Raw genomic sequence first — 25,440 nt, 5'->3', positions numbered from 1 at the left:
ATCATCTCTCACATTCAGAAGCCCATTATCCAGATGCAAACCACTGCCTTCAGACACAAACAAACCATGTTCCGAGCAGCCCTGCTGCTAAAATCCAGGTGACACTTCCAGACAGTTGGAATAGAATTTTGATCAGATAATTTTTGTAGATTCCTACAATATTAAAAAGTTCAATGGACATTAGAAGACCCAAACCAGAAAATAAGGGACTGCATTACTGAATCCAAGCAAGAGAAAAAAGTCCATCAAGAACTGACATGTCTAAACAGGCAGTCAGAAGTACTAGTTTTGCTGCTGTGTGTTATGCTATGCATACAAAGATCAGAAAGAATCTCCTCTGGACCTACCCTTCCACTTACAAACGGTTGTTTAGTGACTGAAGTTTCCACAACCTTCATTGCTTCATTACAAAAATAACAGCATGAAAGGTCTCTGAGGCACCTTTTGCTTAACAGAGGAAATAACTGACTCAAAAATAACAACAATTACCCTGAATTTTAGTCACACTGAGGAGGGTTCTACAGCGCCTGACAATTTTCAGTCCCTCTTCTGCCCCCTTGCTACTCCCAACAGCAGAGTTAAGCAATTAAGCTAACGGCATTTCACAGACAATAAGAAGAAAGCACTTGGCAGAATTGCTCCTGCTGTTAAGTACAAGAACACCAAGTGAACAGCAGGAAATCTTGCATTTACAGGATCCCCTGCTGAGCTTTTACTGGTTTCTGACAGTATGTCAGTCATATCCAAGGAACAGATATAAGCAAATACCCGTTAACATACATTTTCAGCAAGGATTATGATGTTATTGTTTCCTGTATTCAGTAAAAATATCAGAGAGCAAAGTACTAGCTGGACTGATGAATCTGGAGGCTGCTGTTGATGCTAAACGAATCTTCCCTAGGAAAACAGCAGAGAAGAATTCACACTTCCTCAACACCTTTCTCCTCTCTAGTCACTTGCCAGATGTCTTTTATTTAAACTGATGTCATTTTATTTAAGAGAAAGTTCAACATGAAGTAGGGAATATTCTGGTTCCTCCTTTTTCTAGTCTCAGTATATCACACCTATGAGGATGCTTCTCCAAGCACTGAGTAGCAAAGCTGTCCTGCCAGGGCCTCGTCCTTTGAGATGAAGTGTCTTTACAGTGCACAGAAGAGTCCAGGTTCAGTCCCGACACGGGTGGCAGCAGCAGAGACCAGAGGATGACTACGTGTAGGCTGAGCCCCAACAATCAAAAAGGAAATAACTGTTCTCTAAAGCTGTTGCAGAAAACATTCTGGCAGTGGGATAAAAAAGTAACAATGGAAGAGCCAGCAAACATTCTGTGAATAACTCTAAAGGCTATAATATAAAGGCAGAATAAATAATATAAAGGTAGAATAACTCAACCATTTCCAGCTGCAGATAAAATGGAAATAACAATGGGTATATAGTTTCTTTCCCCCTTAGGATTTCTGACAGGGCTATTTCTAATACATTTGCACATCTGGCTGAAGGTTATGTACCATACAATTTGTTAAGCTTACTCTGAGTATGGATAGTTCAGCCTTGAACGTTGTTCTTCTTGAGGTGAAGGCAGGGAACACAAGAATCATCCTTAAAAACATGTTTCTGCCATTTTGCAGACAGCACGTAAGTAGATGCATCTCACTGCGTGTTCTTTCTGCACAGCAGCTCCATTGTGGGGTCAACACTGAAGTGAGTAACGAGCTCTAGGAACTTTCCTATTACTCCAAAGACTTTCCTTGAACCCTAGTTTCACTTCCAGTAAAGGAAAGCTGCTCTTTGGCAGGCAAGCTCTCCCTTCAGTAACAAGGTTGAGATCTGGGCTGTCTGTGCTTGGCTCTCACAGCTGTCTTATACTCACCATGAAATTTCTGAAGCAGACACTCCATGAGATAAGTCAGTGGCAGCACAAGCAGTGCCAAAATAAATGCCACGTTGAAATTCAGAAAGCCATTGATAAAATAAAAGGACCAGGGTTCTGTACCTAAAGGATGAGAAAAGGAAACAATGAGTTTTTAAATACATGCATGTAAGAGATCTAGATTTAATAGCAAGCTTCTCTGCCTGACACAGACTTGAGATAATCAGCAGCAGACATCCATTCTCTCCATTGTAAGCATATTGGAACCAAACAACGGAAAGGGTGTGGACAGAAAATCTTGCAGCTGGATAGAGGGTGCAGCCCCATGGAATGAGCCTGAGCCACCTCAAAGCAGTCTCATGGTTCTGTCCCTCACCCATAAAACTAACATAATAGTGGCATGAAAGTCAGTCAATAACCATACAAAGGCACCAGAGTATCTCACAATCATGTCTGCCCAAGAAACTTCATTGTCTTCCTTTTCAGAAATTATTTTTCTCTTTCCTTTTTCACTGGGTCATAGTCAATAGCACATCTGCTGCTCATGAATCACAGGCCTCTCTAAAAGTCAGCCTTGCCCAACAGAGCCTACGCAGCAAGAGAGGCAGAAACTTGTAAAACTAGGAAATTTTACTCCAAATTCATTCTTTTTAATTGAAGTACCAGAGGAGTAACACAAAAACACACAATGTTAATAGGAGATCATAATAATTCTGGGGTGATGATGTATATCCCATGTTGGCAGAAATAGAAAATGCACTAAAAAGGAACAAGAAAAAGAGTTTACATTCACACTTCATCCCAGCAAAGCCTCTGCCACTAAAGTTTATCTGGATGCTAGTTTTGGTACCTCCTTAGAGCGAACATTATTTAAAATGTCTCTACTTCAAATTGTTCTTAAGAGTGTAGCTTCAGACAGAAGCAAGCCAACTTTGCCTCCCAACATGACATACTTGGGTACTGGTTGCAAGCTTCGAAGGTTGTAAATGGAAAGAAATTCCAGTCCAACTGTCATTTATTTGGACTCTTAATTCAGGATGCTCAAAATCCTGAACAATAAGGAATGCCAGTTCCTCTCCACACATTTGCCACTCTCTCTGTGTGATTAGCTCAATCAGTCAGTAAATGACATGCGGGGGCTTTAATCACTGCACTGTTGTGACATGTGTCACATGCTGCAGCAATTTCCTGCAATCAGAGCCACTTAAACAGGGTCCATGTTGAAATTAATCAGACAACTGAAAAGCAGCAAGGAAAACCCAAAACCTCTGCAGCTTCTATAGTTAAATAGGATTAGAAACTGTACTAGTAATGTCAGAAACATGTCACTGGAGTTACTAAAGCCAAGTCCAAGCAACTGAGATTCATTTAGGAAACCTTTAGCTATAGCAATTACAGATTTGGAGAGTAGGGGGCCTTAAGGGAGTGAATTATTAGAAAGTCACCCTCTCTCTCCCTCCACCTGCTTCATAATTCTTGAAAGTCCCACATGAGCACAATCCTCAGCCTGTGAAAGGCTGAACATGGAATACAGTAGAGTGAAAGATCAAGTCAAGCAAGGACATGACAGAGTTATCTGTATGGCAACACTGAAGTATTGCCAATGTCCCTTCCTCCTCCAGACTCTCCTGGTGACTCTCCCCTTATTTAAGGACTGCAATTCTAAATAATTACCATGACAGATCTTGAACACGTGCAGAAAGCAGATCATTTTAGGACTGAAGCATACTACCCTTCCTAGAAATCAGGGTTGCTGCCTGGGATATGTCTGTGAGGGAAAACGTGAGGCAGTCTGGAGTAATCACACTGTAAATCTTCCAGTGGACATCTAGAAATAGTGTGGGTGAAGGGGGCTCTGGGTTCTTCTCAGCCCTGCCACCTCCAGATTCTCTTCTGAGGCAACAGTACGGGATGCTAAACACTTCCAGCAGGATTAGCAATGGTTAGGCCTCACTAGTAACTCCTTCCATGAAGCACCAAGGCCCCTCCTTATATAAAAAAGGACTAGAACTGAATTCCATAGCCTGCTTCTCCACTCCCAGTGCTGGTAAACACCGGCCACTTTATTGTAGAAGATACCAGGATGAAGTAGAAAGCTTCTTGAACTGAAATAAACCGTTACCCTCCAGGGTCCTCTGGGTACAATTAGGTTGGCCAAATCTTTACTGAAGAGTAGTACCCAGGACCATACTGTCACCCTTTTACCTGCCCCAGCTGCTATGGAAAGTAAAGGTTATTAACTATGGCACTCTCTAGTCTGGTCTCTGATTTGATAGCCTGGGACAGCCTTCAAGACCCGGAGGTGTCCTGAGGGACTTGGTTAATAAAGAGGTCAGCTGGTCTAAAGCACAGTTTTAACAAAAAGGCTACTTTCTCAGATTTTTTTTTTCAGGATGAAATTGGATTGCTCTTAAGAACGAAGGACTCTCCAATGAGGAATTTTCTTCTCTGGGTGAGGAGAGAAAAAAAAAAAAAAATTGAGGAGAACAGTGCACTGCACAAGCAAGCTAAATAATTCACAGACACCAGGCAAAAAGCAATAGGCTTGGTCACTGTGATGACTCACCCATTCAGAGGCATTCAGTCTCAATGCCTCCCAGGGCAAAATGCTTTTATTCTTGTTATCCACAACGACTGGAGGTGATCTGAGAAAAAACTGCAACGTAAAAAAAAAAAGAAAAACCCCATTGCATACAAGAAGTCCTGGCCCAGAACAACATCTTTCAAGCAGGGAGGGATACTAAAGAACTCTCCACACACAGTACTGATGGCAACATGCTCCCACAGCATCGCCTCCAGACCATGACAGAGGATGCAACTTCCCTGCAAGTATCCCACATGCTGAGCAGATGTGGGCTGTAGGAGAGACAGACTGATGAAAGCAGTGGGAAGAACACGGGCCCAGTCAGTTCATGGCACTACGGCTCCGTGGGATAACCACCTGGAAGCACTGTCAGGCACTGAGCCAGAAGCTGGTCTGAATTTGTGCTCTGTGACAGGCCCCAGGAGCAATTCTAGAAATCAAACTCACACACAAGTTAATAGAACTTCACAAGGTACCATGCTACAGCCTGACCACAGCAATGGTGAGGGCGGCTCAGGACAAAGCAGAGGAGTTGTAAAATAGGCTTAAACTAAGGTGCCCCACCCTATGTTTGTCACAGGCTAAAAGCCTGCATGCAGACAGGAACTGTAGCTCAGCTGTTAAGCAGTAACTAAGCTGCAATAATTTGACCATGAGTCACAGTTCTCATTCTAAGCAGGTCTGATTCACTGCTAGTGTAACAAACAGTCTGCTTTCTGCATTTCATTTATTTTCACTCTATTTCAGAACCAGAACTCAACAGAGCAAGGTGTCATATAAACAACCCCAGCATATTCCACTCAAGCCGAACAAAGCTTCCCAAAGTGCCATCACACTGCAAGTCACAGCCAAGGCTCTGATCACAGCAAGTGGGACAAAACTTTTGTCACGAATTGTGCATTCTTAGAAGATATGTACACAAAAGCATCCCAAAGCCTCAGAATCAGGTTTAGGGATCTACGCTTAGAAGCTAGTTTCCTTTAGCTGCAGAAACCTAATCACCTCAGGAAAATACTGCACAGACTGTATTTATCCAAAATGAGTGTACGGTTACAGACAAAAACAGAAAAAAAAAAAAAAAAAAAAAAATCAAACTTTGTCTCCAGAACTCCAGTCTGCAGACAAAAGGAAAAATACTGTGGTGCTTATACTGAAGATGATATGGGTTGATAGCTCTGCAACCTCCAGCAGTTCCTACTCCCATCATGTGAAAGTTGGGAAATCCCAGCTCCAAAGCCAAAAGGGATTGGCCAGCCTTTCATCTCCCCTAGTAGTGTTATTTTTCCCAAGTGTTTTGAAGCTCTCTAAACCCACAGTGTTGTCCTGGCCACACTGCATTAAAGAGCAATTTCAAGCAGACTCTTTTACTAGCCTGAGGATGTTATATGAATGTCACTATGAATAAAACACTTCAGAATAGATTGGTCCCTGGAGGCTTCTGGAAACAACTCATGTACCAGTGTGGAAAAGGTCAGGCACAAGCCCATGCCAAAACCTATCAGAGACAGAGATTGGAGTTTACTTACAGAAAATTCATAGCAACAGACTTCAGAGCCTTCCTGCAGAGATGAAGAACCAAGGCAAAGCAGCTGTTGCCCTGCTGTGCCACAGCACAAGTAACAAATCACCACTCAGCACCACCCAAAACACCCCTTCAAATGAACCAACAAATACGGCCCGCAGGGCACTGACGGAGAAGGCCTTGCTGCTAAGCACTGCTGAACCCCTCCTAGAGTATCTCAACAGGGCATAAACAGATGACAGAGCTGACACAGGCACCCTGCGACCTCAACTCCCTGAAGTCTCCACCAGCCCCTCTGAAGCCCTGCAAGAAACACAATACTTTCCTACTCTTCAGCTCTAGAAGTACATGATATGAACAACTTCGTGTAGTGGCAGCTCCCAAACAAACAGTATAGCTTTGCCATCCAGGTTCACCAAGGTGAGACTGGGGCCACACAGTATCCTAAATGGCCAGTGCCAGGGAACCCCTAGTAGGCAGATGATTTGCCAGCAGATTAGATCCCTTTATGGTAACCTCAGATTCCGCTGGCCAGCAAAGCACAGGCCATACACTGCCAATAAGCAAGGAGATTCCCAAGGCACAGCACGGACTCGGAGAGTCTGCAGAGACCAGGTTCTGCACTCCTACCCACGTTCTCAGGGCTCTGCACCCTGTGAGGAACAACAGCCAAAAACTCGATTAAAGCTGACAAACTCACACATGTATCACTCGTGTAGTATCCAGACACGTTTGCTACTAACAGTTCTCTGCTGTGACGCTGACACATCTCACGACGGTTTTACAGAACTTGAAAGTGAACAGAGCAGCTTAACTCAGCGTAGAGAACCCCAATGGCCTGCGGATTCCCAGCTCAAGAGAGACATCCTGTGACAAAAAGGTGGAGCTGCAGCCCCATTAGAGCTTGCAGGCTGCTTTTGCTTCAGAGTACGTCAGGAAAAGGACTGGCAATCAACACCTGGTGGGTCACGGTAGTAAGACAGCAGCAAGAAAACCGCCAGCTCCCTTCCCGGCTGGTCACCTTAAACTCACCATAGAGATCAGGTCCGTGAGAGGTGAAGACGTTGTATAAAACAATGTTGAGAGGTGCAACTACCAGCTTCCCGTAGTAATAGCTGTCCACAACTACCAAGGGCACCTGGAAGAAATCATCTATTATTTAAAGTGCCAGAAGCTTTTGGCTGGACTGCCCAAAAGCTACATGTGATTTTCTTAACGGAACTCACCCTTTCTATTGCCAGCCCAATTCATTTCCTTTTTGTGTTGTTACAAGCACTTACCAAAAATAGGATCAATGACACCACACACCAGTTGAGGAAACTTTTCCACCTCTGCTTCAGTATCAACAAGTCAAAGGCAATAGGAAGCCTGAAAGAGAGACCAGGTATCAACTGGAGACTGTCCTTCCCCACTGCAGGTTCTCCTGACCCTTCAAAGCAAGCAGGGAAGTAGCTGGAAGAAACCCATCACTTCACTGGGCTCTGCTTCTACTCCACATTCCAGTCATCCAACTCAGGTTTTACTCTCAGTATATGAGGGTGAGGAAATCTTCCCAACCTAAGTTCTTCAAAAGCAATCAGGCTATGGAAGCCTGTAGTAATGGTCCTGGACTAGGCAGGGAGCTCAGTCCTTGCTAGGTTCTTCCTCCAGCTCTCCAGCACCTACACTATCCTCAGGCAAGAAACATTTGACAAAGTGCAAAACTCCTGAGCCTTCCTCTCCTTACCCAAGAGCTGCACTGAAGGGCCAGCCCAGAAGGGCTCCAGCAGCCACCCCCAGCACTGCTACAGAGGTCTTGTCCATATACCAGCCAGTCATGGCAATCACCGTGGTGTACATGCAGAAACTGCTTGGGAGGAAAGCTGCAACACAAGGAACAAAAGGGGTTAGCACAGCTTTCCTACAACAGAACTGCATGAGGCCAATACAAGGCTAATTTCCATTCATTCCATTGGGGCTGGCATACCATAGAGGATACTCTCATTTCACTGAAAGCACAAAAAAAGAGGATTCTTACTCAGCAAGGCCATAAATACTTCCTTTAAGTATGAATGCCTCTTTCCCCGGTGGCACCCCACAGTGGTAACCAGATGACAGCATCCACAGTTACCACTTGTAACACTTGCTGCACCCTCTATATTCTGCTAGATTGAAAAAAAAGAAACAAACCTGCTCAAATGGCAGCAGGAAATGTGAGCTAACTGGGTACAGTCTCTGAAACAACTGGGCAGAGACTGGTGAGAAGTAAGCAAAGAATGAGGAGACCTATGACACTGCAAAAACAATGAACAGAAAGTCCTTTCTACACTCACCATAAACATTTAAAAAAAAAAAAAAAAAAAAAGAGTAAAACAGGAAATCTCCACGTTCATAAGTTGTGGTATTTCCCTTTATGTTTCTGTATGCACACAGTACAGAAAACCTTTGCTCAAAGTCTCTCTTTACACCTTCCTCAATACCTACAGCAGGTGTTTTTTAAGTCTTACAGTGGTTGACCAGGCAAATAGGTACAACCAGCCAGAGGGGACAGGACACAAAAGCAACTGACAGTGCCAAAATATGACTCTCTTTCTTTAGATTAAAATATGTTCAAGGAAGGTAGGCTAAGACCCTGTTTAAAAGGCATGGCCCATTGCAGAGAAACTAGAGGCAGCAATGGAAACAAACATGCCCTGGAAAAGAAAAGGTAACAGCAGTGATGTAGGCAACATAATTTGAATCAACACTAACTCTGTCATCACACCTGCCACGAGAAATACCTGCAACAGAACACAACAAACGACTGCTAGAGAGATTTTGGTGCTGTGGATTTTCTTCTCTCTGGACCTGTCTTTGGTTTCTATGGACAAAGTAACTGTTAGTGTCATTGCTAAGCAAATGTACCTGCAGATGAGCAAAACATTCCAGTGCTGAGTACTAAGAAGGCCAACATCAGGCGGCTCACATGTAGCCCAAATTTCTTGCACACGGCCCTAAGGAGGTAAGAGAGAATTATATGCCACAAAAATATCCTCAATACATAAAAGAACAGTATCCAATGTATGCAGAGCCACAAACAATCCATGGAGCATCCTGCAAGCTCTAAGGTGGGTGATTCTCATTACTCAGCCACTGAAGGCATCCTGAAGGGCAGTATGACTGCTGCCAGCCTGGGATTTCAGATCCTACTAAGTTACACTCGTGCAAAACCCTAGAAGAGACTTGGCTTCAACCTGTGCCAGTTGTGCTGATGCAAATCTCAGGAACTTCAGGAGGCTGCACCGCTGCAGCAACATCAACCTATCTAAGATTCTCACCTCTCAAAATCACACCATGCAAAAAGCCACAGCTCACATTCTCAAAACCAGACTATGGACAACAGAAAAGTCTGTTGCAGGGTCTGAAAGCCACAAATACAGAAGCAGCAGGTAAAAATAAAAATCCAACTTAAACAGGATAATTTTATGTTCAGACTACTGCCTTTAGTGGATGTAAGCACCACTGACAGATACAATCAATGTATTCCACTAAAAGTCACTCTGATAAGCAAACACAGCACCAGTCTCTCTTCCAGCAGAGCTGAGTTTATAACACTCCCACCCTGCTTGCTGGTATTCGTGAGAAAACGAGTGTAGCCAACAAAATACTGGAATGGAGATGCAGGCCTAACAGTGGAATTCTGACCCACATTTCATTGAGTCATGAGAAACATATTTTCAAGGTTCACTGCAAAGTAGCCAAATTTACTAGACACATCTACACATGAGCTTCAGACTGTACTTCCTGTGGTAATAAGTAAATATGTTACTCACATTGCTCTAAAACATTCACTGTAGACAGTTTCTAATACTTACTTGTAGAAGTAGAGTTCACAAATGCAGCTCAGGAAGGCCAGGAAGCATCGCAGGAAATAGAAGATAAGGACCTAGGAGACATACTCAGAGTCTGAACAAGGTTTGCAATGAAGCTTATGCACCTATTGCTAGCAAGTTAGTCCCAAGAACAAAAGTTCTGAAGAAGATAGAGCAAGTTTGGCAGTGGTGCACGAAGCTATTCTTGGAGACCCAGATCCCACACCAAGGGATGCCGAAGATCCCAGCAGCCTGAAGCCTAGACCTCTGACACTGAAGTCCTTTACAACACAAAAAGTGAACACAGCCCACTGAACTTACCAGAACTAGCCCCCTTTTGTTTTGCTGTGCACAAAAATGCCAAGAATGGCAATGGATACCCAGGCAGAACGCACATTCAGGGCTTTTTCTTTAGCACTTCTTGCAAGTTCAGTTTGCAATATCCCTTACGAAATACTAACTTATCTTTTATAGTTTATTAAAAAAATATATCAAAACAGGCATTAATAGCTGGCATAGAAACAACACAGGCTTCTACAGCATCAAGGTGAAACTCACATGGGTGAATGAGAGCCCACAGCTGCCAGGTAATTGTCCCGAGCCCTGCACACACTCAAAAGGCCATGGAGCTACCACCCCCTCCAGGACAGCTTCTTAATCAAACCCAAGCCTGGCAGCATTTCCCTGCAACTTCACAGTCACTTTTCCTTGGATCCGATTGAGTCAGCTCGTTGCAAATCCTTAAAGGGAGGTTAGTATTTATAAACAAATTAGTAAACACTACTTCTCTTACCTCTGACAACAAACAAAGCAGATGTTTAACACAGGCCAAAGGCACGTTTATTCATCACAAAAGAAGCTCTCACACATCTGATTTACCTTGTTGGTTTGTAGAACCCTAGCATGGAACAAGGCTGGTAAGGCATGAAGCCACAGGTAAGCATAGGAGCGGATGGCATAGGCTGGAGAGTATTCCCATGTCTGAAACCCCTTTCCATAAATGAGGTAGTGCGTCTGCAACAAGATTAAATCAATAAATACGCATCGCACAGAGTAGGCAGGTTTGTGTTTCCATCTCTAAATTCTTAAGAAAATTTCTCTTTGAAACACAGAGATTAGCACAAGGTTCTAGATAAACCTGTATTAGCTACAAATTCCCAGGTATCTCCAGGGAGAAAAAGCCACTTACTGGTTCCCAATAGTTGAATGTCTCATCACAATCAGAGATGTTGCTTAAGAGAGCTGCACAGAACCTGGCTGAGATGAGACACTTGAAAGCTGTTGATCCTTCAGGGGCCCAAACCTGTCCTGCTTTGCTCCCAGACGATCTAGTCCAAAGAAAAAAAATACAAATATGCACCAAGAAGACTCAGTAACAAGATCAAGTCTAGCGATGTGACACCAGGCAAAAAACCTGACAAGTGCATTTGGTATTTGCATCTCTCCTTCAAGCAGCGTGTGAGCAGAGGTGTCTCTCGTCCCTGCTTGGAGGGTGCCGGTCCCCTCCCAAGGACGGACGCACCATCCCCGCCCTCACCGCACCGGAGCCGCGGCCCCGGGTGCCTAACCCAGTGCTGGAGACCCCCCGGGGCCTCCCCTGCGCCCCAGCCCGGGAGCAAGGCCGCGCACTAAAGCTCCGCCGGAGGGGGACCGGGGGGGGGCCCCATCTCCCCAGGACACGCCGAGGCGGCCGCCCGCTGCGGGGCTCACGGTGCGTCTGAGACGGAAAAGCGCCGCGCGGGCAGCCCGGAGCTGACACCGCCCCGCCGGCGCCGCGGGGCCCCCAGGGCCCAACCGCGATCCCGCCCGAGTGACGGCGGCAGAACCCGCCCCCGCGGGGCGGCCGCGCGCTGCCCGGGGCAGGGGCCCGCGCCCGGCGCTCGCTGCAGCCGCGGCCCTGCCGCCCCGCCGCCGCCCCCGACACCTACTCGGGACGGGCCTCCTCCGCGCCCGCGCCCTCCGACCGCGGCCGGGCCGGCTCCCCGCCGCCCCCGGCCCGCGGCCGCTGCCGGGCCCCCTTGGCGGCCATGTCGAGTGCGGGAAGCCGAGCGCCCGCTCCCTGCCGCCGGCGGACAGGACGAGACGGGAGGCGGCGCCGAAGCCGCCGGCCGCCATGTCGGGTGTGGGCACGGGCGGCGGCTGCGCGCTTCTGCGCGGGGGCTGCGCGCGCCTCGCGCCGCCGGAGGCCGCGGGCACTGGCCGTGGGATGGCGGCGGGAGTCCGGGAGCGCCGGGCCGGAGCAAGGCGCCCTCGCCCACCCGCGTGGCTTGTGTCAGCACTGGAGTGGCCACAGGGACAGGGAAGGGATCTGAGCCCTGGGCTCGGCACTGGGGAGGCCGCCCCTCGATTCCTGGGTTCAGTGTTGGGCCCCTCACCCCAAAAAGGCCATTGAATGACTCGAGCGTGGCCAGAGAAGGGCAACGGAGCTGGGGCAGGGTCTGGAGCACAGGTCTGCTGGGGAGCGGCTGGGGGAACTGGGGGGGTTCAGTCTGGAGAAGAGGAGGCTGAGGGGAGACCTCCTGGCCCTCTGCAACTCCCTGCCAGGAGGGGGCAGAGAGGGGGGATGAGTCTCTGGAGCCAAGGCCCCAGCGCCAGGCCCCGAGGGAATGGCCTCAAGCTGCCCAGGGCAGGGTCAGGCTGGCTCTGAGGAAGGATTTCTGTGCAGAAGGGGCTGTTGGGCGTTGCAATGGGCCGCCCAGGGCAGGGGGGAGTCCCCGGGATCCCTGGAGGGGTTGAAGAGTCAGGCTGAGCCAGCGCTGAGGGATCTGGGGGAGTTGGGAACGGTCAGGGTGAGGGTCACGGTGGGGCTGGAGGAGCTTCAAGGTCCTTTCCAACCCAGACGATTCTGTGATTCTGTTTCTCAAGGGGGCTGCTCCCCCCATCACACACAGGCAGGACTGTTGCAGTCCCACAGGAGCAGTTGCTCACAGGCCCACCTACCCCTGCTGGGTTGGGCAGGAAAGTTGCTAAATAGAAAACACACAGTTGGAGAAAGCATTTTATTGAGCACTCCCAGTCTCACACAGAAAAGAAGGGCTCCACTTTTTGAAATAAGGTTTCATTACACACAGGCAGAACAGGAAGCTGCCTGGTCTTCATGAGCAGGAACTTCACATTTAAAATGTGTGCAGGTACTCAAAGTCCACACTGCCTTTGTAAAAGGCACTGCAATAACACACAGTGTTAGGTAGGCTACGTTTTCCAGATCAGCAACAAGTGCAGATGCAGCTGACGCACCTGAAATCAACACACAATGCTCTACCGAAGAGCTACACCCAAGCGTTGGTTGATCTCCTTCCGAAAGAGCAGCTGCATCTCTGCCACCTCCTGGCGGCTCAGTGCCTTGTCACAGGACTGAAAGGTCAGTCTGTAGCAGAGGCTCTTTCTTCGGGTCTCTGGCTGTTGGAAACTGTCGATTAACTGGAGGGATATGACCATTTCACCTGACACCTGCCTAGCAATGGTGTGAAAAGCAACTTCATCAAATTGCTCCCCATCAGGAACCCAAAAGCTGACATCATGCACGTAAGAAGGTGGATAGAGAGAAAAACTCTTGAAAAGCCTTAACTCTCCTTTGGGAAACTGATGGAGGAACCGTGTGTCTGATGTCCAGAGCATTCTCCAGTCAGGTATTCCACAGATCAGCATGGCTAGGAGGTCAAGATTCAGTGAAGCAAAGACAACCACCAGTTTACTGCTTACTAGTTCATAATGAGCCGTCCTTATAATTCCCACACAGGAGCCCTTCTCACAGAAGCCTGAAGTATCTGTCTTCATACAGATGAAGCACTGAATTTTACTAAGATGAGAGTCAAATGCAGCAAAGTCATTTAGCTCAGCTGTTTCAAAGCTCGTTGCTTCCTGCAGACTGATACTCAGTTTAAAGCTGGAAACAGTCTGGTGAAGAGAATGTATGCTGGTTTTAATGTTATTCACCAACATCCGGATACAGCTGTTCTCTGTACCCCTGTTAACTGCACATACAAAAACCACCTCATGGAAAACAGGCATGGAGTAAGGACTGATAAGACACTTCCTGAAAACTGGGCCTGAAAGAACATAAAGTGTCCCCGGGAGAAAGTCTCCTCTTTGTGTTATTGCATGAGCATAAGGTAGAAGTGAATGTCTAAGGTAATACTGTTTTGGCATGTGGCATCCCTCTTGCACATTCACCCAGCTATTGTTATCTGTGTCCCTGCAAAAATCAACATGTGAAAATTTGGGTTTTGCCAGTCCATTAGACATTTCTTCAGTGCTTGGAGTCTCCTCTGGGCTCAGAGCGATCCAAAAGGTATTTGAGTGACAAACATCATTGAGGTGACCTTCGTGGAGCAGGGGAAGGCAGCAGTCAGTGTTCTGTAATGGAAAGGCTTGCCTGAGCTCTGCAGTGAGCTTCTCCTTTACTGTCTGTACCGGATGATTTGAATTTAGTTCTAGGAAACCCCTGTGAAAGATAAAAGTGCAAATTACAGACAGCACCAAACGGATTCCCTTTCAGTGCCTTCCTGTGATCTTAATTTGAATGCAGCAATTTACCCCAAAAAATCTCAGATATTAAGCCGGTACCTAGTAACTAACTTAAACAGCCAAGTCTTTCATAAAAGGTGTTGCAACAACTAACACGTTTTCAGGACAGTGGTGTTTGCCTCCAGGTTGCACTCAAGAATTAACTGCATTTTTGCTGGTAAAAAGGAACGGAGCTTAACAGTCAGCATCACCATTTTCACTCATCACAGTCATTACTACAACACAGAAATTAATCAAATTATAGTAGCCCTGGATATTTTCCAAGGTACGTAGCAGTTCACCAAAGTTAGCATTTTTTATCCTAGCTAGCCTTGGTACTGTGATATTAGCAGACACCAAGTCAGCTCCTGAATTTCTTCCACACTACATTAAAACAGATTAAAGTTTTCATCTTTATTTGTGTGTTCAGGTATATAGCAGCTTGGTGTCAACCATAAAAATAAGTCTACAGAACAAAAAAAACCCCTTTAAGTAGGCCATAACCAAAAGCCAACATGAAGGAGACTTTAAGAAGAAATGGAACAGGAAATTCTGTAAAGATAAAAGGAGTGAAAGTGAAGGAATTCCATTTTATCCGACATCTATGCTGGTCATTCCTGCTGAGAGCAGGAGTGTGTGTTATTACCAAACAGAAACTGATTATAAAACTTACCTATTAATTTTATCCACAAGTACTTGTGGTACTTGAAAAGAAACTTTTTGGCTTTCCAGTTCTATCTCGCAGATCATCGGTTTGAAATACAGAAGTGGCATGCTTCGTGTGAAAATGTGGTTTAGAGCACCCTCTACACAGAAAGATTTATCTTGACTCCTGACAAATGCACAAAAGCAGAGCAAAGTCATTGATTGTTTCCTGTATTTAACGTGTCATGAGGAAGCCTTACACAGATAACCCCGTGTAACACTAACACACCTCTTGGTGAATCCCAGGTCTTGTTACAAGGTGACAAAAATGCAACACTACCATATTTTTACTGGGCAGATGGTCCAACATTAGAACAAGTTGCACAAAAAAGGTTGTGCAGTCCATCTATGGAGACTGAAGGTGGCTCTGAGCGACTTGCTCTAGCTGGCTCTGCTTTGAGCTGTGGGGTAGGACTAGATGATTGCTGGAGGTGCCTGCCAGTTATCAACCATGCTGTGATTTTGTGACTTTCTGCCAAGCAGATACACATTTGTTCTGAAATGGACCATTTTGACCTTTAAAATCCTAAAATAATCTTAATTTTTAGAGGGTACTTTGGCAAGAAGCTTGCATTTTTATCTTGGCTATTCTGCTTAGAGGCAAAAAAGAACTGGAGGTATTTTAAGGAAAATTAAAGGGAGTTCCTCTCTCCAGCAAACAAGATACTAGAAGAACATACTGGTGCTAGGCATTATAAGAGCACGAGAATCAACTTTTCAGTTTTGCCACGATGGTTACCTGTAGCCTGTACACTTATATCCATGGATAGTCTCTGCTCTAAAAGGATGAACATTACTCAAGATAAATCCAGCTCCTGCTGCCATAGCCACTATTTGCCAGCTGTTGTGCCATTCTCTCCTTGGTTGATCAGCAGGTGTCCCACCCTGTCCACTGCAAAGAGCCACGTGGACCTCTCCCTCCTCTGTCAGCACTTCTGCAGAGCTGCAAGGGAAGCCAGGCAACAAGAAAAATCCCGCTAGCACACCCAAAAATTTTATAGTGCCAGAAAAACACCTGTAACACAGCTAGAAATCTGTATCACAGCAGTCAATTAGCATAGAACTACTTCTGGTTTACTTACCTACGGAAAAAGTGGGCAAGAAGCTCCCTATTCTTCACTACCCCAGCCTTTCTCCCACAGTGAGGGAAGTTGAAATAAATACAATCAAATTCTCCTTTTTCTGGTAAAAAACAGTCCTTCAGCTTGGTGCAGTCCACAGAAAACACAACTTCAGCTCCTTCAAAAATAAACGAAAAACAAGAGTCTGATGTTTATAATTATGGAAAAATTTAAAGAAAGGTAGCAAAGTCCTCTGGCCCATTTTTAAGCATGCCAGACCACCTGCCAGGATCTTCCCACACGTGTGCTTTAGGAAAACCAGACAGCCCAGGCTCCCTTTGCTCTCTTGCTGAGACTTCTGCTCACTGGCTACTTGCTGCAGTACTATTTCAGTCTGATTAGATTTTAGGGTATTCGATTTAGTCCACTGGACAACTCCAATTCCTCGCGGCAAAAGCGGTCTTCTGAGATGGCAGGAGGGGCGAAGGACGGTAACGGGACTGGACGGTTCCTACGGAGGCACCGCAGCGCCAGGTCCCTGATTGAAAAACGGCATTGCCGCGCTACAGCCTTGCTTCCACCGATACGAGGAGAGCGGTTACAGCTAACGGCTGAATACTACCGACACCGTTTCCCTCTCCGCTCCGGCCTCCTACGTGGCTCTGCCCGAGGGCCCCCGCTATCTCCCTCCCTCCCCACCGGCCGGCCGAGCGCCGCCGGCGCCGACTCACCGCTCTCCCGCAGCCGCCGGATGTTTTCCGCGGCTCGCCCCCACCCGGACACCTGCTCTTCGCTCTCGTAGCAAGTAGCAACGACGTGAGTGCCCGCAGCCCCGCAGAGCGAGGCCGCGAAGGAGAAGTTGCCCTCCCCGAGCAGCAGGACGCGCCGCACGGCCGCCATGCCCGCCGCGCGCCCGGCGCTGCTGTATGACGTCCGTCACGGGCCGCTGGCGCGCTCGTCGCCCGCTGGTGACGTCATGTGGCGCCGCCCCCCGCTGCCGCCCAGGGCCCCGCCGCGCCCTGCGCCGGGTTCTGCCCCTCGGGACCCTCCGCGCTGGGACCTGCCGCCCCCCGGCCTGCGATGGGCGGCACCTTTGGGCTTGAGAGAGAAGAGCGATGCTTCACTGTTGCCTGTTCCATGCGTGTGCCCTCGGGTGCTGGCACAGGGCAAGGGCAGTGTGTCAGGTCATGGGTAATGACAGTGGAAGGCTTAAAATTGGCAAAGGCAACCTCCAGCAGAGACCTGCTGATGGCATTTTATGATGTCTGGTCCTGGTTACAGAATCACACTGAATCACAGAATTGTCTGGGTTGGAAAAGCCCCTGAAGCTCCTCCAGCCCCACCATGACCCTCCCCCTGACCGTTCCCAACTCCCCCAGATCCCTCAGCGCTGGCTCAGCCCGACTCTTCAACCCCCCCAGGGATCCCGGGGACTCCCCCCTGCCCTGGGCAGCCCATTGCAACGCCCAACAGCCCCTTCTGCACAGAAATCCTTCCTCAGAGCCAGCCTGACCCTGCCCTGGGCAGCTTGAGGCCATTCCCTCGGGGCCTGGCGCTGGGGCCTTGGCTCCAGAGACTCATCCCCCCTCTCTGCCCCCTCCTGGCAGGGAGTTGCAGAGGGACAGGAGGTCTCCCCTCAGCCTCCTCTTCTCCAGACGGAACCCCCCCAGTTCCCCCAGCCGCTCCCCAGCAGACCTGTGCTCCAGACCCTGCCCCAGCTCCGTTGCCCTTCTCTGGCCACGCTCGAGTCATTCAATGGCCTTTTTGGGGTGAGGGCATTAGGTCCCTGTGGTCTTCGGTAAATCCCTTTTTCTATTTCAAAGTTACTCTGCAGTATCACAGTTTAGGAAAAGAGATACCATTCCCACCCCTCAAAAAAAAAAATTAAAAATGCTTTTTGTCATCAAGAAGGAACACATTTCCCTGATGCCCCCTGGCACATGTGGAAGTATAGGAGGTCCCTCTCCAGTCACCAGGGGAGTGGAAGGGGCAACATTCCATGTCATGTCACCTGCCCTTGAGATCCAAGATGAGCCTAGGGGGTTGCTGATTTCTACTGCCAGATCGTGTCCAAGATCTGTTTGTACAACTGCCTCCATGGCTCCTCAATGCATGCTACAGGCTGTGGGGAACTGTGGATGGGCTGGGACACCACTTCTGAGTTATACCAGTTTGGCTGCACGTGCACCAGCAACAAAAATGATTACTCAGCAAAAACTGTTATGGGGAACTGGAATGAAGAGCGATACGATATCCAGAGAACTGTGCAGCCCAAGGCACTTCCTTCCCACGTTATGTCCCTGGGCTTTTTCTTATTGTGGATATAGCAAATCTCACTTGACATGATCACTGGTCACTTAATTTGTCACACACTCGGGGCATTATCCTTTCCGTCCCCAGCTATGAATCCATCAGAGGTAAACCTCCCGTGAGTACCTTCCCTTTCTGCAGCCCAGTTCCTTGTAGAAAGGCAACAATCAGCACCCTTTCCTCTGATGAGTGCCCTACAACAGGTTCACTACAGGAGTAAAGATGTGAAGAATGCTTTTTTTTGTTTAAACTCACGTCTTACTCCTTGTAACAGTGGCCCCAGTCCAGCTCTCTTTGTTTTGATGTTCAGATGGTGAATCAAAATAGTAATCACCAAAACTTTGTGATCTTAGGTTAGACTTATTTGAAAGTAGCAGTGCAATTGCAGATACTTTGGTCTGCCTGTAAGATATAAAATGTTAAAGTTTTTTACTTATATTTAATCATGGTAAATGTGAGTTTTTCTTTTCAGTATACTCACTGCTTTGAAACAACATATTCTTCTGATTACAGCATGGGAAAGCATCAGAGAATAAAAAGTACCTGCACAGAACAGAAACATAGTAGTCTGTTGGATCTGTAGTGAGGCTACAGAGGAGCTTCTGAACAACATTTGTGCTTAGAGATGACAGAACTCTTTCTGTCATTTTCTCATTGTTGAGTCCTGTGCCACCACAGAACAGGTATTTCAAGTCATTCAGGGAGTGGTATTTGCATTTCAAGTGTTCTTGTCTAGCTAACCTCATCATTTTCCCCAATGAGCTTTCACACAAAATTTGAGCCTAACAATCCCCTTGCTCTACAGAAAAGATTTCCCTCAGTGGCGCTTTCTGGATATATTCTTACTATTTTGCACTTCCTCAAGTTTTTTTTTGCGCTTATTCTTTTAGGATTTGAAAGAGAACCTACTGGTTTCCAAGCCACCACCCTGAGATGGAACCTCCTTCGTTCAACCCAGCAGCTCAGTCCTGCCACACAATAGAATCTGTATGGCAGCATTTTCTTTGCTTGTGTCCAACACTCAGAGAAGAAACACAAAGGATGCAGGAAAAGCAAGAGAGAGGAAAAGAATGTGCAGACTATGCCTTCAGAAAAACAGGAGGCCTGTCTGCTATCAGTGCTACAAGGATATCCTTCACGCAAAAAGACCTGTCACGCATTAAAGCCAAATGTAGCACCATGTGAAGAATTTTCTTCCTGCTTTCTAAGCTGTATTGTTTGTAACCTATGCGTATTTCTGTCATTTGTTTTGTGTGCAGAGGTGACTGCAAGTCACCAGTCACCCTGTGCCTTGTCAGCCGAGCCCAACCAACACCTTAACTGGAAGAGCTTATTGGAGCCTAATAGGCCAATAGGAAACACTAGACCTTGACAATTAGGTGGGATTTGGGGTATTTGACAATGACCCCTCATCACTGAGTCTTCATTTTATTTTTCTCACTTAAAGCCATAGAAGAAGGATGTCCTGACAGTTCATTTGAGATTTAAACTAATCCCTTCTAATACAACTTTTTTCTTAGCAGAAAGCAGGTCACGTCATAACTGAGTCTGATGATCTGTGCAACAGATCTGTGGCATTCTGTCCTTTGTGGAGATGAATTTTAGAAATTCAATTCCAGTAATACAGACTTTCCTTTATGCTCATATCCCTTTGAAGAGAGGTGCTAAGCAGCTGATGACACCTGAGAAGTGTTTTGTACCACTCAACAATGTCAGCTTAAGTCGGACTAATGCTGTAGACGTCAGATCCTGTTCATTGTTTGAAGAGCACTGACAACTTAGTTTCAAAGTGACGTGATTTGTACCACAAGAGCAGGATGTTTTTCTCCTCTGGATATATCTGTGTTTACTGCAGCTATGCACTTCTCATCTGCAACTGCTCTGAATTGGTTGCCGCACTTGGATGCTTCTCCATAACGTGAGTCATTCTAAAGATTTAAGATACAGTTTTGTTCCATTCGGTTGTTATCTAATACCCACCGTTCAAATGGGTTTCGACTGTCATGAAGTTGTTTTACCAGTCTAATCTCCACTGGAGAAACTTTTCTGTTGCTTGTGAAACATTCTGAAATCCTCTGGCAACGTCGAAAGAAAAGGCTTAGGCAATTAAATGTTTGCAAAACATTAAGAGTACACCAAGTGAAGCTAGCAAAGTGTTTCCGAACACCAAGACAAGCTCTCCTGGACACACCTGCCACTCAAGCTGTAAGCAAGAATGATGCCAGGTGTGTTTCCCTGCACAGCAACCTTACACAGCTTTCTTGACCCAACACTTCCTGTGTCCTCAGTGCTCAAAACAAGAAAATACAAACTGCTTATTCATGTTTTATTTGTTAGCAAACTTACTCAGCATAAATAATAAGAGTAGCCATTCAGTATAGCTGGCATCTGATGAAAAGTGCTCTTGAATAGCCACCAGAGTGACTTTGGCCTACTTCCTTTGGGCTCCTGCAATGGCAGGCTTCTCTTCACGGGTGATGGGGATAGTGCGCTCGGGGACGTCACTTAGCTTCCTCGGTGCGCTCACAGTCAGGACACCATCCAGAGAGAGAGAGGAGGTTATGGTCAGAGGGTCCACATCATCTGGAATCCTGTATTTCCTGTTGAACTCCCTGGCAATAAAGCCATGCTCATCCTTCAAAAGGAGAAGAGAAGGAACAACCCTGATTAGAAATGTTCACTCAGTTCCACCTAAACCATGGGCCCTTTGCATAAAGCCTGAGACTGGGAAGCTCCAGCTCTCAAAGGAAAACTTTTCAGAAAGTTAAGAGGTTTTATTATGAGACACCCTTTTTAAAGAGCCAAGACTGGCCAAAGTGAGTGCCCTGCCGAGGCTGCAGGTGCCTGCAAGTACACTGTTTATGGAAGGAGGATTTATGTTCCAGCTCGTGCCAGGCAGAGGCTGGTTCATTGCACAGTGGTGTGCTGTCATTCCTAAAATGCAGCAGCTAGACCTACACGCAGTGCCAACACACCCCTTCCCGAGGGTCTCCAGAGCTCCTGTAATACACAGCTTTCAAATGGGCTGATCTCTGCTAGAGTGCCTAGTTATTTTCTTAGCCAAAAAAATTTTGCAGAAGCTATGTCAGGATTAGAGGCTTCTACCAGCTACAAGTAATGCTGTTATTTCCTGACTGACAGTTCTGTGCTCCCAGAAACTCTCAGAGCTGACAATTCCAGTGACATAGCTACTTTGTCATGCATATTCATTTCCTTCTGGCAAGGAGGTGGGGGGGAGATGGGGACTGACAAACCCTGTTACATGCAGCTTCGGACTTAACTTTTGACTTCTGTCTGCCCGGTTGCCACAGAGGTCTCCAGAGCCGGAAAGCAGTGGGATGACTGACAGCAGAACACAAGCTTTAAGGATTACAAACTGACAGATGGGCCTTTTTCAGGAAGAGGTAGCCTCACGGTAACAGCACAGGGTAATGCATTGATTCATTATGAGGTTTAACTATTACAGTTCGTTGTTAGCTTATTGCATGCCTCCCTGCATTCCTCACCTCTTCCCAGAAATGCCCATTTCAAAGATGATTTTCCAGTTCGGTTCACGGTTCATGTAATATCAGCAATAAATCTCCACCCTGTTGCTGCCCAGTCTGGGATCAGCTGGGGGTGGGTTGCAGAGAGCATCTTCCATTAGGATTGGTTGGTAAAAAACATTAGAAGCTTTTGAGGTGAACACAGGAGAGGATTGTTTTGCAGTCTCCTTGTTTAACCATAGATGAGGAAGTTCACACTGACTTTATCAGTCGCACAGTTAAAGTAGAAGTACCTGGCGCTCCTCGTGTTTCCCATGAATTTCTATCATGTCCCCAAGCACCTTCACTTTTAGCTCCTCGGGGGAGAAATGCTTCACATCAAGATTTACAGAAAATTTGTCCTTCTCCAGTCGCATCTGAAAAACAAGGAGGTGACTTCAGAAAAGAGCAGGTGAGGGTTTCAGCTCGAAAAGGCTCCTAGAATACAGCAGTTCCGGACTCCAGCTGGTACCTACACATGCCCTGTCTGACCTCCATTCCATCCTGGGATACTGATCTTTGGGCTTTGTCCCTTGCTGGCCTGTTACACTAATGGCTGTCACTACAGTACGCAAAGTGTGAGTGCTTGCTCTTGATCACATGGGATAAATGTTTTGCTTGGGAGTGAGGAAGAGATTTTCTGAATTTGTTAAAACTGTCTCTTTAGTTGGCATACGGGTTTCACATCCAGTTCTTTTCACAGAATGTCTGGAGGTTTCCAGTTTCTGTGACTGGATTTTGCAAAGTCTTTCAAGCAAAAGAAACCCTGATTGTGGAGCTGACTGAAGCTCATCTGCAGGCTCCCTCCTGCATCCTCACTCTTTGGTAACCAAAAGAATGTGTCACTGGCGAGCAGCACTGCCTCACTGCTCACCTCTGTTACCTGAGCAGCAGGACTTCTGCCGAAACTGAGTCACCTGCTGCAAACCTCACCTCCTTCCCTTCCATTTTGCACTATATCACCTCTAACAAATACTGCTTTTTACTTCTTCCTGAGGTTGAATTTGCATTTTCAGCCTGTCTTGGACACGTTTGTGGGACTTTGCTATATGAGCTGGCTGTCTCTTCCTTCCTGCTGCATTTGCGGTGAGGGAGCATGTGAGCCTCCTGGAGCTCTGCTCTGGGATGTGCCAGCTCTAAGCTTTCCACAGCTTGACCCAGGAGTCTAAGTGATTCCTTCTCCTTCTAGATTATTTGTGAAGATGTCTCCACTGAGATAGTCAGGCGTTGTTAACTGTGGTGCTTATTATGGCTGCTTCAGTGGACAGGCAGACTCAGGTCACTAAATCAAGGGAAACATTATGCAACGATTAAAAAAAAAAACCTCACTCCTTTGGCTTAGAATAGCTCTAAAAGTTACTTGTAAATAAGACAGCTGACTCACAGAACAGGCAAGGTTGTTGGAAATGCATGCCTCGACCCAGCCCCAGCAAGCAGACTGCTGCTTCGTGATCCTTTGGGTCCTGTATGTGCTGCTCTTCTCAGCAGTGCTTCTTTAAAATAGGGCCCTTTTTTCTCAGCAACCATGAGGTCCCACGCTGCCTGACATGAGGATCCCACCCCCCCGTGCTGTTTGCTTCTCAGGAGGGAGTGGGATTGAAAGTTCTGCACAGCAGACAGGGAAATTAAGCTTCCTCCTTTCTTCCATCAGCGCTTACAGTCATTTGCCACACACGCTCAGCTCCCGTTTGCCTCTGCTCCCAACACTATGGCAACACTTGCTCTCAATCACAAATGATGAGCAAAGCATGGAGAGGTTCTTGCCTAATGCAGAGAAGCAGAGGCACAAACACAGCAGCACCCTTTTCCCCAGGTTTTTCCTAATAGCCACCTACAAGCAGCTTCCAAGCTCTCAGCTCTCACGGGTCTCCAGCTCCAGGCCCACCAGGATGTGCCCACAGCAGTAACAAAGAGCATTAAGAAGGGAAGATTACCTCAGAGAGTCCTGTCTCGAGCCAACTGGGCATCCGAAGAATGGGGGATCTCATCAGGAAGGGACTCAGGCTGGGGGAAGCAGGGAGCAGCTCTGACTCCTGCAGGTGTTCTCCGAAAATCTGGTCAAAGATACGACTCGGTGCCAACCAAGATAACAGGGGTCTGCGGATCAGGGGGTTGTGAATGGTGATATCCATTGGGGTGCGCCGGGGGAGCCTGGCCAACAACTGTGCTGCAGTGCTGTGCCGCCAGGGCAGGCCAGCTTTATACCCGTGCAGCTGGCCTGGCCTTCCCCCCCCGCGAGGCCTCTTGAACAGTGGTGTCAGGGATTTTATTGTCCCACTCCTGGGCTGGTCCCTTCAGCAGTGCCCAGTCGCTGTCTGGGGGATTTGAACACGCTGCTGAGGAGGAGGGGGGAAGGGGAGAAGAAGAAAAGGAGCCTAATGGGGCAGCAAGAAGCCAAACTGCCCAACTGCCCGCCCTGCGCCCCACGTGCTGTTTATCTGCAGAGTCCCAGGCAGGCTTGGCGGAGGTTCCAGCTGCTCTGGATGCCAGCAGGATCAATGCAGCTCCTATCTTTGGCTCCCAGGGAAAACGACAAGGGGCCATTGTTCCCGCTGCCAGCACTGAGACCGCAGCTCCCCACATCACCCACCAGCCTGGGAAGAGCTCTGCCTCTCCTTAAGGCAAAGAAAGCCCCAGACCTGCTTTAGTCAGAGGTCAGGAAAGATCCCTGGAGGCCTTTGCTGAGACACCCCTGGCAGCGTGGCTCTCTGCAGCACAGAACACCTCCCTGTCTTCGTGCTGACCTTTGTGTGTGTGTGAATGCAGGACGGCTTTCCCCACAGCGCTTCAGCCCAGCACCTCTCGTCTTTTGCCCACTACAGAAACCACTTTGCTGGAGAGAGAAGAGCCTAATGCTTTGTGACCTCAGGGTATCTAGAGGGCTGTAAGCAGAGACCAACCCGGCGTGCCAGCGGCCACCACGGTGCTGCGCCGCTACGTGCCTTCTCAGGGATGTAACTACCTCTATCTGCTTGTGCCCCTGCAGTAAACTGATTTCCTGTAATTATGCTCCTAATACATCTTAATTCACACATTTATTTTAATTCCTGCCTCGCCTGTGAACCTAATCATGAGAATGGGTTCAGCCTAGCAACTGTTCTTAAAGGGCAAGAGCTAGTCTCTGCCTCGGAGAGCTTGCAACTTAAGTACAATTACTGGCTCAGAGGCACATCATTCTTATTGCTAGCACAACCAGTCCTTTGCAAAAGGGTCTAACCCTCTTCCTCTCAGCTTGCCTGCAAGAATAGGGAGCAGAATTTGCTCAGTGAAACAGCTCATGCCATAAATACCTTCTCCAATTCCCCATTACATCATCAGCAATGCACCTGCTCTCATACAGCAGGGACATGGACTCAAGGAAATCTCTGGTTTCAGAGTACAGGGAGTTTAACTGGGCACTACTCCTCCACTCCACACACTACACACACACCCCCCCCAGTTCAATAAAACTGTATCTGTGCCAGCTTCAGATCCTTGGTGAATTTGTGATCTCTGTCACAAGCATTTCCCTGTGTCTCACAACATTGTGCC

At 47.4% G+C, this 25,440-nt stretch overlaps 3 protein-coding genes across 4 annotated transcripts in view; all 3 read right to left on the bottom strand.

Annotated features, from left to right (window-relative positions):
• The window catches only part of ALG9 (ALG9 alpha-1,2-mannosyltransferase), a 33,233-nt gene extending 21,325 nt beyond the window's left edge, over positions 1 to 11,908 (bottom strand). The window contains exons 1-9 of the mRNA XM_074927558.1: positions 11,732 to 11,908; positions 10,993 to 11,131; positions 10,683 to 10,817; positions 9,807 to 9,877; positions 8,857 to 8,945; positions 7,700 to 7,835; positions 7,254 to 7,341; positions 7,006 to 7,111; positions 1,868 to 1,990 (exon numbers count right to left, since the gene is read on the bottom strand). Of these exons, the coding sequence (XP_074783659.1) occupies positions 1,868 to 1,990; positions 7,006 to 7,111; positions 7,254 to 7,341; positions 7,700 to 7,835; positions 8,857 to 8,945; positions 9,807 to 9,877; positions 10,683 to 10,817; positions 10,993 to 11,131; positions 11,732 to 11,832 (988 nt within the window). The 5' untranslated portion in view covers positions 11,833 to 11,908. The remainder of the gene's footprint in view (positions 1 to 1,867; positions 1,991 to 7,005; positions 7,112 to 7,253; positions 7,342 to 7,699; positions 7,836 to 8,856; positions 8,946 to 9,806; positions 9,878 to 10,682; positions 10,818 to 10,992; positions 11,132 to 11,731) is intronic.
• A 916-nt stretch (positions 11,909 to 12,824) lies between these two features.
• On the bottom strand, positions 12,825 to 16,979 carry FDXACB1 (ferredoxin-fold anticodon binding domain containing 1). 2 transcript variants are annotated; one of them, XM_074927420.1, is made up of 5 exons: positions 16,807 to 16,979; positions 16,097 to 16,253; positions 15,754 to 15,957; positions 14,983 to 15,141; positions 12,825 to 14,247 (listed from the first exon to the last, which is right to left on the bottom strand). In XM_074927420.1, exons 1-5 carry the CDS (start codon positions 16,973 to 16,975, stop codon positions 13,062 to 13,064), a joined length of 1,875 nt encoding a protein of 624 aa, XP_074783521.1. In that variant the 5' UTR covers positions 16,976 to 16,979; the 3' UTR covers positions 12,825 to 13,061. The 2 variants fall into 2 exon arrangements, with proteins under 2 accessions (XP_074783521.1, XP_074783522.1); XM_074927421.1 differs by lacking the exon at positions 15,754 to 15,957.
• A 2,961-nt stretch (positions 16,980 to 19,940) lies between these two features.
• CRYAB (crystallin alpha B) lies at positions 19,941 to 24,288 on the bottom strand. The gene is made up of 3 exons (XM_074927343.1): positions 23,844 to 24,288; positions 22,164 to 22,286; positions 19,941 to 21,020 (listed from the first exon to the last, which is right to left on the bottom strand). Exons 1-3 carry the CDS (start codon positions 24,039 to 24,041, stop codon positions 20,817 to 20,819), a joined length of 525 nt encoding a protein of 174 aa, XP_074783444.1. The 5' UTR covers positions 24,042 to 24,288; the 3' UTR covers positions 19,941 to 20,816.
• Between the last annotated feature and the right edge of the window lie 1,152 nt (positions 24,289 to 25,440).

This window comes from Athene noctua, chromosome 26, assembly GCF_965140245.1.
Source record: "Athene noctua chromosome 26, bAthNoc1.hap1.1, whole genome shotgun sequence".
NCBI lineage: Eukaryota > Metazoa > Chordata > Aves > Strigiformes > Strigidae > Athene > Athene noctua.
Note: the sequence above shows the minus strand (reverse complement) of the source record. Positions and strands in the feature narration are given on the sequence as shown.

Excerpts from the sequence above, each read along its gene's own strand:
- FDXACB1 (XM_074927420.1), bottom strand. The coding sequence starts at position 16,975 with ATGGCGGCCGTGCGGCGCGTCCTGCTGCTCGGGGAGGGCAACTTCTCC. Across the intron at positions 16,254-16,806 it reads CCGGCGGCTGCGGGAGAGCG|GAGCTGAAGTTGTGTTTTCT; the intron begins GTGAGTCGGCGC and ends TTATTTTTGAAG. Across the intron at positions 15,958-16,096 it reads CTTGCCCACTTTTTCCGTAG|CTCTGCAGAAGTGCTGACAG; the intron begins GTAAGTAAACCA and ends CTTCCCTTGCAG.
- CRYAB (XM_074927343.1), bottom strand. The coding sequence starts at position 24,041 with ATGGATATCACCATTCACAACCCCCTGATCCGCAGACCCCTGTTATCT. Across the intron at positions 22,287-23,843 it reads TCGAGACAGGACTCTCTGAG|ATGCGACTGGAGAAGGACAA; the intron begins GTAATCTTCCCT and ends CTTGTTTTTCAG. Across the intron at positions 21,021-22,163 it reads GGAAACACGAGGAGCGCCAG|GATGAGCATGGCTTTATTGC; the intron begins GTACTTCTACTT and ends CTCCTTTTGAAG.